The sequence below is a fragment of the Cydia splendana genome, chromosome 13 (assembly GCF_910591565.1).
Source record: "Cydia splendana chromosome 13, ilCydSple1.2, whole genome shotgun sequence".
In the NCBI taxonomy this organism is placed as follows: domain Eukaryota; kingdom Metazoa; phylum Arthropoda; class Insecta; order Lepidoptera; family Tortricidae; genus Cydia; species Cydia splendana.
Window position 1 is genome coordinate 12,492,172 of NC_085972.1, and position 18,463 is coordinate 12,510,634.

The following is an 18,463-nucleotide window of genomic DNA, read 5'->3' on the forward strand; positions in this document are numbered from 1 at the left end:
TTATTTCAACTAGGATAAAAAAAAAGGAAGTGTTACATTTAAAAAGAGAACAAGATTATAAACTTACCAGAAAACTAAAGAACATTAACAAACATGTTAATAAAATACATGGCACGTTTTAAATATTTCAACATGTTTACATCTCACAGCCCTTTTATAGTTAAAACACTAAAAAACAAATATTGATAGTCAGTCACGGTTGAAACAAAGCAACACAAAGCCGCCCTACTTAGAATAATCGATAGATATCGTATAATATTTTATTAAACTAGTTACTAAATTCAATAACACAATTAAAGAGTAACTTATTTATAATTACGATATTACTAAGATTCCTGTAAGTTTTATAACCGCGAATTGTATCTACCTACCGACTCTACCAAACTGTTCCTTTGTTTAGTATCGAATGGTTTATATAGCAGTAGACATAACGATGTAAATAAACACAATTTATGAAATATGTATAATTAAATGATTCTTAACTAAATAAAAAATAAGAATTATTATTTAGTTTATATTTATATTTAAGTTTAGTTTTTAATAAGAATGTGTATATTAGCTGCTTTTTGAGTAAAGTTGTTATACAAACTTAGCTAAAATAATTGAATAGGCATCTCGAAGAACAAAAGAATAAAATATTTTTCTTGAGACAAAACTTCAACGTAATCACCCTTACACAGACCAATCAGTCATTTTGTCATCATTAACATACAGCTCTCATGAATTATTTATGGCCGATATAATAACAGTAATCGCGTAATGGCATCGAACGTAACTATTCCATAATAATATATAAAGTAATTTTTGTAAAAGCCATTTTAAATTCATCAAGCTCGTAACGTAATAGAGCACCCGTCCTTATAAATAATTCGCGACCCCATTTTGTACACCTATCCCTTTGTACCGCATTACTTTTAACGGTCTCAAGAAAATTTATAGCTCCGCAGGTTTCACGCGAAAGTTATATCATTGTTACCATAAATCAAAACAAAAAACATATGTTAATATGACAAGGATTATGTACATCAGTTTGATCAATATTCGTGTCCTTGACATTAGGCAGTCGCATCCGAGGTCTCAACAGCTATTCATATCTCGTTATTCAATATTCACCCACCTTATATACGCTTGCGGCTGCTATATCAATCACCAGGTCCACGTTTCTTCTATATAACACAAAAGTACACACACAAAATGAAATCCTATTCTATATGTACACAGTCACAATGAAGTTTGTAGTTTTGTAGGCTTCGTAGCGGCGTAGTCGGAAGTGGCTACGCGGCGTAGCGGTCGTAGGCGGTCGTAGCGGCGCGCGCGAGCGACGAGACTGGCGGGTCTACTGACGACGCGGACGCGGATCGCGGGGCACAGAGTACGTGCGATATGCAGATGAAACACGATGTCGTCATTGTGACAAATGCATGATGGTAATAAATCTACGTAAGTGAAAAGACACAATAATGTTGGTAATGTTTAATGCAAAAGCAAAATAAATAAATACTATAACTTTTTAACTTATATAATCATAGTAAATATGTATTTATAAGGCGATTCGACAAGTATTTATTTCTAAAATCATTTATTTACAAACAAGATATATACAGTGGTATAACTAAAAGAAATTAATAACTAGCTTAAATCTAAAATAGGCCCTTGAGTCATTGTACCAAGGATGATGGCGACATTTCCTCGCTGTATTGCTCTTCGGTCACCAGTTACGTCAACTAGACGCCGCGATTTCTTCGGTATTTATAATAGATGACATCTAGTAAAATTCTGTCGTTTTCATTTCATTCTAAGCGTGACGGATAAACAACATTATGGCGATCTTATCGGGCGGGTTATCTTGCTATTTGCACTACGAGACAATCCACAAGTACCAGTTAGCTTTTTAACTAGAAATGAATATCTTTTACGATCAAAATTCCATTAAATTTTTGTCCTAAACCATTACCCATACTTGAACCTCTGAGACATTGATAAGTAGCTATGTATCTAATTATAAATGTATGTACATCTAACAACAAGTACGTATACGCATTTAAAGAACGTGTCGTTGCCTACCTATATTTTAATTTAATGTATGGGTATCATATCATAAGTTACTTATTTTAACGTATTTTTCCTCTAATTCCATATCAGTCATATAATGACAAAAAAAATATTATTTTTAACATAGATACATAGATATTCATATACTTAGTATAAATTATCAAGTTTCAGTGATGCATCTTCAAACTTTTCATACTCTGTGTTCCAAGGAGTCCTCTTTTGCGCCTGCGCGCGTGACGTCAGAGCGTCGCGCCCCGCTCTCCTCCGGCCGCGCTCCGCTCCGCTCCGCTCGTCGCTCCGCTCCGCTCGTCGTTCCGCTCACCGCTCCGCTTGTCACTGGAGTGCACAAAGCACTCGCGCCCACACGCCATCGCGTCGCTAACGAAATTTATTCAACTAATAATAAAAAGCGTAAAAGACTCGGGACAATGCTCTGTGGATGAAATACGCCACTCATATTTTCAAAGGGCATATTTAATTTTATAAATGATCAAAAACATTAAAAAGTGTACCAGGCGTAAGGTTGTACCTTTAAGGTTACGCGAGTCATATTTACACTTTAAAGTAAATATGACTCACGCTAGACCGGGCTGGGGCCGGGCCGGAGCTACCGGCGCGTCGTTTTCCGTTTCAGCCGTCATAGAAAATGACATGTCGGACGCCTCGGCCCGGGCACGGACCGGTCTAGCGTGAGTCATCCTTTAAAGTGTAATCAATTGAGCGGCGAAGAGCTGATTCATAAAAGTACCTGCTTCATACTAAATTCTCACTGTCTAACAAAGCAGACGATGCAAGTCACTAATCATTTTGTCTCTCTCTCTAATGCATAGCACGTTCTCTTTCTTTTTAGACTGTGCTCGGACCTGTCGCAAGCAGTGGTACTCAGGTATTTAAAAAAAAACAACGTTTTTATTTTGCATAGCTACACTCCCTTATTTTTTTTTGCGCAACCGCGTTTGTAGCGGTTCACAAAAGACAGAGCGTACGTAGAAAAAACTCGCATTATGTTGCAATATTATTTTTATATACACATTTTATTACGCCAAGACAAAGCTGCCTCTTTACCTCACAATGCAATAACGGCGAGGTATTTTCATAAAGACATCAGTATTAACAAATATGACATCTTTTGTTTTCATATGAAATACCATACAGAAAAAAGCGAACTGGCATGCGTGGCTATAACAACTGTAGTGAAGCTACTGATTTCCTTCCTAATCGCTCATGCATTCACTATCCTGTTTTTAAAATGAGCTTTATTACGAAAGTCTAAAGTTCTTTTTAGATTGTGAACATTGAGAAGGATATGAGCTTGTGAAAGTAAGGAAGGGTCTTGCTCTGGGGCTAAGCGGGATTCTATGAGGCTCGTATAAACGGAGGGACGAAGTTTTCTCTGGGCCCTTTCTATTTGGGGTTGTCATTGCTCCCCCGCTGACCCTCCGCAAGGGGACGCTATCCGTTGCCCTAAGTCACAAGAACCGGGGAATTTCTGTTCACGTATTACTGCGTCTGGATCGAATATTGGATTCTATCTCTAATTAATATTTATTATTGTGTAATAAAACGGCACATGTTTATATTTCGCACAAAAATAATATGTTAAAGTAATTAATGCTGGTTTTACATACATTGCGAGAGTAAATGATTTATTATTTTTTTAAATCTAGATACAACCTTTCGTCTGGATGATTTGAAACTAAATTAAGACGGTATTAATGCCTTCATTGCCTTCCGCCAACTCAAAAATTATTGTTAACCTATATGTATGATGATTATTAAATAATTTTATTTCCATGTGAATTGTTCATAATTACATTTTAATTTGTAATATTGTTATTAATTGTCTAAACAGTGTATACCTTACTTTTAATTAATGAAAAGCTTTGCTATTAATCCGAATCATGCACAAAGCAACTGAAACATTTGATCATAAATGCATTCGATTTATCAAAGCTCGTGTGCTTTTAGAGCGCAAGTCGTCATAATATCATTTGATGTCGGCAGATGTGAGCAATTAAGCTCAGTGCTAAAACTAGAATAGCATTTATTTCATTAAATTATGCATAATTAATCTTCAAAGCGGCTTCGCATTATTTTATACTAGCGGCCCGCCCCGGCTTCGTACGGGTTAACTAATTATACACCTAAACCTTCCTCAAGAATCACTCTATTGATACGTGAAAACCGCATGAAAATCCGTTCAGTAGTTTTTGAGTTTATCGCGAACATACAAACAAACACAGACGCGGCGGGGGACTTTCGGCTCGATTCGGAAAATGAATTTGATTTCTACTAGACTTCAACAAGTTACGATACGGATAATTTAAAGATATTTGTAAGATAGATATGTCAAATTTGACGTTTCCGCGATTCTGGAGGTCCTCTTGAACGATTTCGACAAGTTATGACTTAGATATCCAAGTCACATCTAGTCGATATCTAATGTAGATCTAGATCTCTAAATCGTCTCAAGATCTTGTGATTATCTCGAAATCCGAATAGGCCTGTTTGTTTTATAAAGTGTAGTGATTATAATTTCCACAAAGCTTGTTACGCTGTCGAATATTACTTATTACAGTTGGTAACCGATATTTAAACCAAATATACAACCAAGTGCAATAATAAACATGATCGTTTGTCTTTGCTTTTGGATGTATAATCTACTAGCAGGTTTAAAAATGTACACAAAGGTTTAGAATTCGTTCGAGCGCTTACATCAATGGATTACTCATAATCTGCGTAATGCTTCAAACTTGCAGTACTTTACGGTCACACATTATGGCGACACATACCAATCTACTGGTATTAGGCATTGACATATATATCGGACGGGCCTTACGGGCACTAAAAATCAGCGGTGTCACTCACGAATTCGAGCTAATCGTGCAGTCTAACGCAACTAGTTATGCTACGCTAATGTCTCTCTGTCGCACTGATATGGAAGAGTGATATGATTATTTTTCTGGATGGCTGATATAGAAATAATCGATCATAGAAATAAGTAGGTACAATCGCATACAAATATCTTGTATCAGCCTCCCAGTATAGTGCATTTTACCAAAGCAAGGTAATGACGTTGTGTTCTATGCAACCACTTGTCGCGAGGACGGTGATTGATGACCGATGAAGCTTAACAAGTGGAATTTGGTGTCATCAAATTTATTGAGTGGGAAGACAGTCAAAAACGCTTCATCAAATTGACGGGAAACATAAACTACATGACACGCCGTCCTACGTAACGGATGTTATAGCCAAATCACTTACAATTATTTTGATAAAGTAAAATCTACAGAATGCGAATGAAAATGAAATTAATATTAGAGTAAAATTGCTTAAAATACGTAGCCTTGATTCTGTAAACTTTAGACTTTACCGATTAGACAGTTTTCTGTATTTATATACTACAATAAACTCGCTCGATATTTGATAGCAATAAATACATAGCATTATGTAGATTATCTGAATTAGGAGAGATAGATAAGATAGAGAGTAATAACCAACTGATGGAAAATCCCTAACATACAAAATTACTGTTAATGCTGTTATATGTACTAGAAAGTACATAGCGAGTCACCAACACTAATCGAGTAAATGAAAATGACAGTTATGCGGGTCGTCAATCGTCAACATGCTTTAATAAATGTGGAACTATTGTAGGTACAGGTTGACAACACAGAACGCCACTCACACACAAACGTAGATGTTAACTATGTTATTTGGCTTGCACAAACTTATCGACTCTGTAATAACTAGCTAATAAAATAACAGCAGATTAGCTACATTATTATTCACAACGACGGGACAATCGCGTAAAATTAAGTTTTAAATTTACCTCCGACAATTCCTCCGAAATTTAAAACTTAATTTTACGCGATTAATAAGTAAAAATCGTGAAAGTTTACATCAGTGAGATTAGCTACATTTCCGAAAATGCTATAAATAACAACTACTGCACAAATCATAACAAAATTACCTTTTATACCTAGTGATGTTTTCTATCTCAGTGAAATATAGGGCCAAATATAAATCCGTAACGGTAGTGCAAGGTCAAAGATATAAACTACGGCCGGACCGGCATTTTTATGGTTCCGTACCCGAAGAGTGTCAACGGTGCCCTATACTAAGCCTCAGGTGTCCATCCGTCCAACCTTCTCTTTATCTTTATACCTACACCTGCAACATTGCTACAGTCACCTGCAATAATATATATTACTCTTCGAATGCCGCAAAAATGTGTGACATCTACAAATGAGATCGTGTCAGATATTTTTGCGGTCTTTGTTGTGTAACGTATTATTGCAGTACGAACTCCTCCGTGTTTTAGCCCGACTCTGAAATGGCCGTTTTTTTTTAATGGCCGACATCCTATACGCCATTGGGCTGAACACCGGCCCCTCTCGATCCTGTCTAATTCGATAACAATTTGCTGTGACACCTTGATTTATGGTTTCAATGTCGCGACCCACTTCTCGACGAGGATATCGTTAATAATGCCAGGTAATTACGGACATCATCAAATAAATGTTATACTACCCAATACACAATAGCCCGTCAATGGAGCCGTCGCTTTGCGGATTAGTGGCTAGTTAAAGCATGTTAAAGTGATATTTGACAATTCTTACTTATTTTTAGTAAATTTAAAGGTTTTCGTCGTATTAAAAGCAATTCAAATGTAAGTTAAAAAACCGGACAAGTGCAAGCCGGTCTTGTCCACCGAGGGTTCCGTACTTTTTAGTATTTGTTGTTATAGAGGCAACAGAAACACATCATCTGTGACAATTTCAACTGTCTATCGCAGTTCATGAGTTACAGCCTGGTGACAGCCAGACAGACAAATAGACGGACAGACGGATAGTGGAGTCTTAGTAATAGGGTCCCGCTTTTACCCTTTGGGTACGGAACCCTAAAAACGACTTACATTAACAGAAAGCTGGTTTTTGTTTTCTTGATAATAAAGTCAGCTGATTAATTGTTTGTCTGTAGATTTCCATGAAGATGTGCAGTTGTGTACTTTATGTAACTATACTAACATAGCAAAATCTGAAACATCAAAGGTACAATCATTGTACGTTATCGATATTCTTAACTTCATCCGAAATTTCGAGTACAGAATATTGTTGCGCAAAATAAATTCATCGTAACTCAAGGCGCTTAATACTTTATCTAAAGCTCCTCCCATGCAATGCCATACAAGAAAGTTACACTGACTGTATCCACTTTCGTTCGACAAAATCCAAATATTCCGAGAATTAAATATATAACGAACTCGTTTCATCGGAACTGCCTGACAAAAATAGGCCCAAATTGCTCAGTGAACAAGCAACTAATCAGAGAATGCCTACAGAAATAACCACAAAGCATGTAAAATTGCCCTCGTCTACCCCGGTTGGGGAATAAGTATGTAACTAAAAGAAACATTTGGGATATATGTTGTGACCCCGCCCTCGAGTCCCGGAGTCCCGGCTAATTTAATTCCTTCCCGCGATCTCGCCTTATACAGAGCGAGGGATTTTTCACTGACTTAAATATTTATTTCACCAAACTCCCCACATTTTTGTTTCGTTGTCTAATGTTAGTAAATCAATTTAAATCTGGCGTTTGGAATACCTACATTGGACGCCTGTAATGTAAATATTAAATCAGAGTGCGCGATCTACGGTCTGGCCCTTTGTAATATTTGATTAATTACCCTACTCGGACACCTGTGGTTGAATACTTAATAATTATTATGTTATTTATATTCTCGCCAACAGGCTTGTACGTATTAATTTGATCGTAATAAATAAAACACTGTTTCGAAATCTGAATACAAAACTGATGCAGTCATTTACTTTTAAGTTTGGTAATTAAATGGCTTTAAAGTACGGTGGTGCTCACACTAAAAGTACCTACCTACATCAAATATAACGCCATACATCGAGCATTAGTTTTCGTATCAAACTGACAGAATTCTAAGAATGCGTAACATTTTTATTAGGTACACATATTTACTTTTAATGTAATGTACATATTTTTGTGTCTATATTTTTATTTGATCTTAATTTTCATTTTTATTTTTATTTTCATGACATGACATAAAAATAGGAATTTGGTAAGTTTCGAAATTTTATTATGCCATAGGTACTTGTGTGAAGTTCGTGTATAGTAACTGAGATATTTTTAAATTAAGTTAGCCATATGCCATATGTGTGATTACCCAACTTTCCCCCACGTATATTCATTAGTGAAGTTGCAGCGAATAGTGTGCATGGAGCGCAGATGCAAGATGTTGCCTCGTATTATCTTTCATTACCGTTAACAAGGCGCAGGTTGGCTCAAGGCGACAAGATACAGTATTCGTGAGTCAGGTCACAGACTACAATCAGCGATCTGCATATAATTCAAAATGATATATTAATATGATGGTTGTATTTGTCTAGGTGACAGCGTGATAAAGACAGTGTCCGTCTCTATCAATGGCATGGTATTAGTGACACGTATTTTATCGCGGGGATAAAGCCATCCACAATTCGCCTGAATACTTTTACATATTATATTAGCAGGCATGGTGAGTGACCCTATTTCGTTAGGTATACCGACCATTCAATGGTATAACAATTGAATGGTTATATCAGAGATTTTTCTTGATCTTTCAGACAGAAACATAATTTATATTAATGGCGATTTTGTACTGAGCCGGCAACTAGAAATAATAGCAAGACCTTGCTTTGCTTGCGCACGCCGGTCCAGTGTGTGAGAGACAGCGCTATACACATATAGCAATGACTCGCTCGCATTCTATGTGAATACAACCTTAATAAGGTGTAGGTTGACTCAAGACGAGAATATACTGGTGGGTCGGGTCTTATTCGACTCGAATAGTCGATCGGATGGCAAATCTGCATAAAGTATAAAAGGCCCGCGACGTCAGTCTCTCGGAATAGGCTAGTTTGTGGACGTCAGGATGACTAAACCCTCGGAGTAATTAACAATGGAGCCGCCATTAACAGGCGTTCCCCTCTGTCGAAAATAGGCGGCCAATGGTCAACAACTTGTCAACCATATGTATGGACTGACGTTTATCTGACATGACGTACCTATACATTTGATGTGCCCCTCCCCCGCAAAAAACGGCAGACTATTTTGTACCGAAAATTTTAGACATGGCGTCTCCGTTGGTTATATCCTCTAAGACTAAACCATAACTGAATTTGTAAGTTTACTTAGATTCTCAAGACAAAGTTTTATAACCTAACGGAGTGGCTACGTTATGCCATTTCCATGTTAAATTGAGTTTTTGACGACCGGTCTGGTCTAGTGGATAGTGACCCTGTCTGCTAAGCCGATGGTCCTGGGTTCGAATCCCAGTAAGGGCATTTATTTGTGTGATGAACACTAATATTTGTTCCTGAGTCATGGTTGTTTTCTATGTATGTATTTATCTATACAAGTATGTATATCGTCGCCTAGTACCCATAGTACAAGCTTTGCTTAGTTTGGGGCTAGGTTTGATCTGTGTAAGATGTCCCCTAATATTTATTTATTTATTTATTTATTTATATTTTAATCACAAGATAAATTTGCCCGAAAGTTGTTAATTTAATAATGCATTTTGGTTTGGTTTGGGTTATTCATAGCCACCGCAATACGTGTGCTAATTACTTATAGCGTTCTATATTCAGGAGACTCAGAACAAACCGTTGACCATTTCCACTGAAAACTTTTTAAATAGGTAGGTATGATCTAATGATAGGATAGAAGATAATATTTTTAAAACCCTAAGTATAGATTTTCCCGCTACCGCTACACGCCCGCTAAAACCTTAGCCACTCAACGCCGAGCACAAATCCAAGTTTTGTTTGTAAGTTTTGCTGCGCACCTGACAAGTAAGCTACATGACTAGATTGATGCAGCCGGTTTTACGTGTCGAGCCGTGAACAAGCCGGATTTGCAAGACTTCAAGAAATTTAAATAAGGGAGAGAAAAGAATCGGCAAAATACACTTATGCTCATATTTCACTAGTTTGCGTAATTAACTAGTGTTGTCTAGCTTCCGTTAGTATGCGTTTGCGTTTGCGTTTTTGACTAATACTTACTTTTTTTTACAACGACCTCAATAACCACGACTACTCTGACAAGAGTATGAGACTAAGAAGAAGAGACGGTCATTACAAAACGCTTCAGAATGCGGAAACTATTAGTCCAGGCCTTACATCAGTGTTAAGTGTTTAGCACGTTCAATAACCGTATCAATATACCCAGATTTAAAAACATACACATGCGGAACGTTGTCTCGAACTCGTAAATTCAAAAGCTTTGTCCCGGGTTAGTGATTTTAAAGAGTACCCTCGATTCCTCAGGGACGCTGGGGTGTAATTCCGAGATGGATCGTTCTCCTCTGTAAAGGCCATCAGGCCCTATTCCCAAGCGCGTTCGGGTCCAGTTATCGGCAGAACCAAAAAAACGTGACTTGAAGATTTATCATACTGAACAACAATAGCTGAATTTGCTGCATGAACCCTCGAGCTATGAAATAAATTACTGACAAATCTAACAAGGTGTTGATAAACTCGCAGGCCAATTCGAATTCAAACGTGCACCTGACTTCAAATAGATATTAGAATGATATTGGAACCATATCAGGTGTCATCAAGAGTACCTACTAATTAATATTTATTGGTTGGCATGTGCCTTGGTTCGCCCGTGCTCGGTAAGCCAGTGGAATGATCCCAGGAGTAAGACGTGACCGTGTGACGCAATTACAGAAGTAAATGATGCTTAACCTTAAAGAGCTTTTATGGACATCATTTAAGTATATTCTCTCTGATTCAGAGTATTATTATGAGGATATGTGTGAGCTATTTTTTTTATTGTACACTTCACTGTTTTATTTATTTGGTCATATTTTTATTTTTATGTCATTACAACTCAGAATCACGAGCTCTTTCGATCTTGATAGGATAAAAAAAGTGTCCCAAGATTTTTGTATTCGAGCTTTTTGACACTAGACATTGTGACACGGGCAATTCTGGCAGTAGGGTATTATGAGAATTTAATATTTATGAAGCATGGATCCTCTCCGACAGCGACTTTATCACCTGAGCTAGATGATTCAAATTATACAGTTGATCAACAATTTAACATTACTAATTACACCTGTTTTTAAATGGGGTTCCTAGTGACAATTTATGACCTTTTTCGTAATTTAATTCAATGTAATTAAGACATAAATGAAAACTAATGACAAAAACATGACGGCGCCTATACTTTCTGGCAATAGGACTATCTATTATACATTTGGATACTTATCATACATAATATACATTCTGGTCTTTCCGACACTTGGACATTATATGCCCCTAAAGGATAGGTAGGCCGGAAGAAGTCAGATCGATAAAACTTCCTTACTATTTGATCTTACTTAGATAAACATATTTCTCATAATGGTAAAAGAGCATACTTATGACAATATTTTCTTAAACTAAACGGCAAGGAAAAGTATATCACAAGCCACTGACTATTACGGAATACGAGTTATTCGCGGATAGTAATAAAATTCTCGGCAATCATTCACAAAACCACGAGCGCATCGTTTCAAAATAACCAGTATACGTATAATTTCAAATTATGTACAACTGTTGTGGGTTTCCAGGTCATGTTATACTAGACGAGCTCACGGTCATGATAATATAGGTTTGGTGAACTCTGTAGCAGTAATGACCGTAGGAGAATGTCCAGTCCAGTCGCTTTTTTGGAACAATTGATATTATAAAAGTATATTCACGGATGATTTATTACTTAAGGGTAACTCATATAGGTATACAGGTTGGCTAAAAAATTACTGCATTCCCGTTGCCAGGGAGGTTTTGGGATTATACTCAGCAACTTTTACTATGAACCCAAAACTTAAATCGCGAAAAAAAATTTTGGCTGTTTCATACATTTTGGTTGGTCCATTTTCTATAGGAGGGTAAATTTATTTTTCGTAATTTCGGGGTTGGTCCCATAGTAAAAGTTGCTCAGTATAATCCCAAAACCTCCCTGGCAATGGGAATGCAGCTATTTTTAAGCCACCGTGTAATGTGTATATAGGTATATTTTGGAATAATGTAAGTTTGCTCTACGTAATAAAACTCATAAACACTTTAGCACAATATCGCAGAAAAAAAACACGAATTGGTAGGTAATTATTGGAATAAATGTTTTTTCCCCAAGCGAAGGATGAGTGATTACACTAGACGTCGACTGATGCTGGTAGCTTGCAATTTATGCATCTATCCAAGCGTGTTCAACTTGTTCAAGTGTCAAATGGTCTATAGGTTTAAAATGGAAGTATGTATATCAGGCTCAGTATGATGTAGAATCAACCAACCTTGAGTGAGGGTTTTCCCAAATCCGGACTAAACATAATACCTCTCTTCATCGCGAATATTTAAAACAGACACGCGGCGGCTAAAAAGAGACGTGAGGAAAATTATGTAAATTTGTTTTGAAAAGTTATAGGTCCAATCTAACCACACGGACAGCGGATTAAAAGGATCTATAGATTGTCTCCCATAGATTTCACATTACGAAGATAGAGTCCATCTAAGTTAACTTTACACCGATTTGAATACAATAAAGTTAGGGAGTGTCATTTAATTAACGTCATAAGTATTTTCAGAGAAATTTGACATTAATGATGACATTTCTACTCTTTGTCATTGCAAATGCCATGCAGAGAGAATCTTAGTCCGACTCTTAGGCCCAGCCATCCAGACGTTAGCTTAAGAAGCTACACGAACACTTTACAAGCCACACCTCGGTCGCATCGTTTCTATGTTGTAACTAATATATAGAAATAATTAAATCCGCTTATATTTGTTCCATCAGTAACGTATATTTTATTGCAATCTTTATATGCAATCTCACAGTTCCTGAACGTTATTGCAACTGAATAAAGCGGTCAAAATAATTTATCTAAGAAACCAATTCTAAAACGTGGATGCTTAGTCTAGTTGTGAAGCGATCTAAGTAGGGAACACTAAGGAGATTTAAAAAGGTCTTTTTGTAACAAAACCGACCGCTGCATTCAGGCGGGTCGTTTATCTTCATCCAATAGCCGAGCTATAACAGAAGACGTGTAATTGTTTGCGGGCATCGCTCCGACTCTTTTGTGGTAGCTTATTGTTACTTAACATGCTTAGCGTTTATGTAGCTTTATCGCGATGTGGGCTGAAAACGTTTTAAGGGTCGGTCCCGTGAGATGTAGGTGGCTAAACCGAAGTGGATAGAGATAAAAGTACATAATCAAGCCCAAAATAATGTATAGGCTGCACTATAAGTTTACAAAAACAGAGATACCTATACATAGTTATAATGAAAGAATTACCAGAAATCTTATAGTATACAATACATATATAATTTAAAATAAATATACACGATGATTTTTAATCGGTGATCAGGAACATTTTTTTCTAACTCAGTAATTGATGTAGATCACGCTGAAGTCGTAATTACATGGAAACAAACTTGTTTTCTTTATCATAATTTTAATTTTGAGATCAATTTTATCCTAAAATCCTTGTCACTCTACTAATCGGTATCTATGAGTCCTCCTCCTCGCCTCTTTATAAACTTAATGGCAATTCATAATTTATGAGTAATAACTTGTCATTGTCATTGTCATATGCATAAACAAAGTCAAAGATCCGTCAAATTTCCCGCCATATCGATGGCACTTGACGTATCGTAGTTACTTCATTAGAATAACCATGTATTTAGTGGTTATTAGTTTTAATTATGTTTTAACTTTGAATTAATTAAACAATGAGATAATTGCGTGAGACCTAACCTAATAAGTTTAATTTGGGCTAGATATTAATATTTTTCTACTCCTGATCACCGATTAAAAATCATCGTGTATAGTACTTTTAGTGTAGGTACCTACTATGCCTACCCTACATACTTAATATAATACTATTTAGGAAAAATCTCGTTTTATTTACATTTGTTCTCAAAAGCTTTCAGCGATTCGATAAAGGCTCTCTTGTATTACAAACAAACAATGTTATTTTAGGATCCGTCTTTAATTTACGTTAGAACAAGGGCAACAACAAAGGAATATGTAATATTTGTGGTCGTCTGTACTTAACAAATGTTTACAACGCTACGCAGATATAGGGTTGCCAGATGGTCGGGATTTGGCGGGATTCTCCCGATTTTTAGCAGGTGTTCCCGATTCCCGACAAAGTGTAAACTGTCCCGAAAAACAGCTTCACGTTATAAAACAATAATTTCAAGTTCCGAACTGTCGTCGAGCGAGCGAGCTGACGTAGTGCCAATAATGTAAAATATCGTTGTTTTTAATACAATTACTTTAATTTGAATGTATTTTTTTAGAGATGCCCCGAATAATGAATTTGGCCGAATACCGAATATTCGGCCCCTCTCGGCCGAATACCGAATATTCGGCATGACATGCGAACATTTTGAGTCACAATTATTATGCAAACTGTTCGCCATCAAATAAAGCACTACGTTTACCCATGATAAAAATAAAATATTTTGTAATCGATAAATGCTCAAAAACGTGCCTTCGTATTTAACTACTTTCCAAGAATACATTTTAAATATTAAATATACCTAGTTTTTGGTAATTTTTTTGTAATTTTTCTTTTTAGGTAGATGCAACAGATATTCGGTATTCGGCCGAATAGTAGGCAACATTCGGCCGAATACCGAATATTGGGCAAAGTGTCCGAATAGGCCGAATACCGAATAGTTGCCGAATCATGGCATCGTGGCATCTCTAATTTTTTTTTCCCGACTTAAGTCCCGAAATCCCGAAAAATTGATATTGTTTCCCGATAATAGCGCCTTTCGATCTGGCAACCCTACGCAGATATGCCCAAAAATTAATATCACAAACAGATACAAGAATGAATAATAATACCCAGACATAAGAATGTGAGAATATAGTAGACGTACCAAAAAAAAGGAACAACCGCTAATCTGACGCGAGAATAATGGTAGAAATTAGTAAAATTTGGCCGCATTAAAAATTCGTCCATCCTGAAGCACACAATAAATTTCGTCTTCATTATTGAGATTACGCAGCGCGTACCTTCTATCCACTTGGTTTTATGCTAATTTTGCGCTCAAGCGTTAACTAAGCGTAATAAGTTTTTTATTATTATGTACTTTTCATCTTTATTCTCAAAATATGCTGCTGAAAAAATTGTGACACAAGTTTTTATGTATATTAATGTGGGCAAAAATTAGATGCCTCTGCAAACAAAAACATAAGTAGGTATTCAAAGAAATCCGTGCAGATTCCGTGCAGATTCTATAAAGACTACCGTTTATAAATAATTAGGTAAGTATAATACATTTTATATTCCAATCTTGTGTGCAAAACTTGCACAAACACGATAATAGGTAATGGAGAATAATAGAGATCGAAACTATGTAATACCTGCTCATATAACGTAGGTGTGACATATGTGTCATAAATACCATTATCTGTGGCAAGAGGCCACTCGCGAACATGGCGTCTTTGAATACAATTATTGATTATCGTAAATAATCTTTTATTTAATATAAAGTACTGAATCCTTGTTCCATGCATACGAAACATGGTGTCAGGTGAAAACAGAGTATAACAAGAAGAAAAAACCTAAGTGGTAAATAGAAGTCTTTGTTAAGAAAATAAAACCTTTGTGGATCAAACAAAATGGAGGAAACGCCCGTAATGACCCTGGGCTTGCAGCCTCCTAAAGGATACAAAATTGAAGATGCGGAGGCTTGGAAAAAATACAAGCAGATGTTTAACTTATATATACAGGCCACGGATTTGGAACAGGGGACTGATGAAAAAAAGGTAGCCATTTTCTTAACCTGCGCGGGAGAAGACATTTTAGAGATTTACAATGGTATGAGTGACACTTCTACATTAAAATGGGCTGAGTTGCTTAAAAAGTTTGATGAACATTTTAAAAACAAAACTAACACCGTCGTGAACAGCTACAGATTTTATAATTTACGACAAGAGCCAGATGAACCGGTGGAACGATTTGTTTTAAGATTGAAGAATGCAGCTAAGACATGTAACTTTAAAGAAGAAGATAGAATGGTAAGAGATATGTTAGTGATAGGTGTGAGTGAGACGGGCATTAAGGAGAGATTGTTACGAGAGAAGGAACTGAGTTTGGATACGGCACTAGAATTATGCAAGGCTGCTGAATACAGCAAGAAAAATGTAAAAGAGCTGGAAGAAAAAGTACAGTCAGTAAATATGGTAAGAGAAAGTTCTCGTTATAGAAAAGATGTAAAGAAACCGATTCATTACAATTGCAGTTATTGTGGTAAGAAACATGAGCCAAGAAAATGTCCTGCGTATGGGAGATGTACTGTGTGCAACATTTATAACCATTATGCAGAAATGTGTAGATTTAAGAAGAAAGAAGAGAAACCGCAGCAAAAACAAAGATCCACAAAAAACAAAGTTGATGGCATCAGGGAATCTACAAATGACAGCGACTGCAGTTCGGAAGACTTTGTAGTAGACTCTGTAAGTAGCTCAGATAGGTTACAATGGTATGAAGTAATAAATGTTGAAGGAGTAGATATAAAATTTAAACTGGATTCTGGTGCTGACTGTAGTACTTTATCACTGGAACTGTTTGAAAGCTTAAAATTAGACAAATGTAAACTCGGGGAACCCACAGTGTTAGTTGTTTATAACGAAGAAAAAATGAAAACTGTGGGATGTGTTAATTTAACCTGTACTGTTAGGGGAAAAAAGGGCAATGTAAGATTTACTGTTGTGGATATGCCTGTTAAACCAATCTTAGGCTTGCCTGATTGTGTCCAATTCAATTTAATAAAAAGAGTAGATGCTGTAGTCTCAGAAGAAAAGAATAAATTTGTAAAATTAAATGATGATGTGTTTAATGGGTTAGGCAATATAGGTACATATTCAATAAAGCTGAAAGAGAATTCAGAGCCAGTAGTTAAGCCTATTAGAAGAGTTCCACAGACTATAAAGGAAAGACTTAAAGAAACTTTAAATAATTATGAAAGTAGAGGAATAATTGAAAAAGTAGAAGGACCTACCGCATGGTGCAACAATCTTGTCATTGTAGAAAAACCAGATAAGTCACTTAGGTTATGCTTAGACCCCAAAGAGTTGAATAAAGCCATTCTTCGAGAAAATTATCAAATTCCTTCACCTGAAGAAATATTCACTTGCAGGTAAAAGTGTCTTCACAGTACTAGACATGAAGGATGGGTTTTTTCAAGTGAGTTTGGAGGATGAACAAAAACTCTGCACCTTCGCTACTCCCTTCGGAAGGTATTTTTTCAAGAGAATGCCATTCGGCATTTCTTCAGCTCCCGAGGTAATGCAAAGAATAAATACAGCCATATTTAGTGATATACAGGGGGTAAATGTGTATTATGATGACATAATTGTTGCGGGGGACAGTTTAGCAGACCATGATAAAATTTTAAGTGAAGTAATAGATAGAGCAAGGAAGTTCAATGTAAAATTTAATCCAAACAAAGTTCAGTATAGAAGTGATTTTGTTAAATATGTAGGGTTGTTAGTGTCAAAATCAGGAATTAAACCTGATCCTGAACATGTAAAGGCTATTGTGGACTTGAATGAACCAAAAAATGTTAAAGAACTACAAAAGTTTTTAGGTATGTGCAATTATTTAAGTAAGTTTATACCACAATACTCCAAAACAACTGAAAAACTTAGGGATCTATTAAAAAAAGATGTATTGTGGGATTGGGGTACAGCACAAAGTCAAGCTTTTGAAGAAATAAAAATGAAAATTAGTAAAGCCCCAACCTTAGATATTTTAAAGAGAGACGGTTTGGTGACTCTACAAACTGACAGCTCAAAAAGTGGCATGGGAGCTTGTCTTCTTCAAAATGGTAAACCAATATCTTTTTATTCTAGATGTTATACAGAATGTCAACAAAGATGGGCTCCCATCGAAAAAGAACTCTTTGCAGTTTGTCTTGCAATGGAAAAATATCACCAATTTGTCTACGGACGCAAAATAGTTGTTGAAACAGACCATAAGCCTTTAGTGGCGATAATGAATAAAGACATCAATAAAATTTCAGCCAGACTGCAAAGAATGGTTCTTAAACTTTTAAAATATGAATTTGACATTAAGTACATACCAGGTTCTCAAATGTATGTTGCTGACTATTTGTCTAGGCATTATAATTCAACAAATGGGCAAATAGAGCCAACACTTAAAGAGTTAGTGCATAGTGTAGAAACAGAAAAAGTGTATGGACTAGACAAAGACTTGCAAATATCAGAAAGTAAATTAAAAGAATTGCAAAATGAAACAAATAAAGATGGTAACTTGCAACAAATAAAGATGTGGTATAGTTCAGAATGGCCAAAAAATGATCGAAATATTTATGG

At 36.2% G+C, this 18,463-nt stretch overlaps 2 protein-coding genes across 7 annotated transcripts in view; one reads left to right on the forward strand and one right to left on the reverse strand.

Moving 5' to 3' along the window:
* LOC134796086 (kazrin) overlaps positions 1–1,340 on the reverse strand; it is a 135,047-nt gene extending 133,707 nt beyond the window's left edge. For 4 of the 6 annotated variants that reach the window (XM_063768027.1, XM_063768028.1, XM_063768025.1 and 1 more), the window contains exon 1: positions 1,118–1,339. The gene's annotated coding sequence lies outside the window, so the exon portion shown is untranslated. Of the gene's footprint in view, positions 1–1,117 lie in introns of all 6 variants that reach the window. The other 2 variants (XM_063768029.1, XM_063768031.1) reach the window with 2 other exon arrangements.
* A 14,210-nt stretch (positions 1,341–15,550) lies between these two features.
* LOC134796081 (uncharacterized) lies at positions 15,551–17,349 on the forward strand. Its single transcript, XM_063768017.1, has 2 exons — positions 15,551–16,582; positions 17,266–17,349. The coding sequence occupies exons 1-2, from the start codon at positions 15,746–15,748 to the stop codon at positions 17,287–17,289; spliced, it is 861 nt and encodes a 286-aa protein (XP_063624087.1). The 5' UTR covers positions 15,551–15,745; the 3' UTR covers positions 17,290–17,349.
* The last annotated feature ends 1,114 nt before the right edge of the window (positions 17,350–18,463 follow it).

Coding starts and splice junctions, on each gene's coding strand:
- LOC134796081 (XM_063768017.1), top strand. CDS start 15,746: ATGGAGGAAACGCCCGTAATGACCCTGGGCTTGCAGCCTCCTAAAGGA. Junction 16,583..17,265: donor AAGACTTTGTAGTAGACTCT/GTAAGTAGCTCA, acceptor ATTCACTTGCAG/GTAAAAGTGTCTTCACAGTA.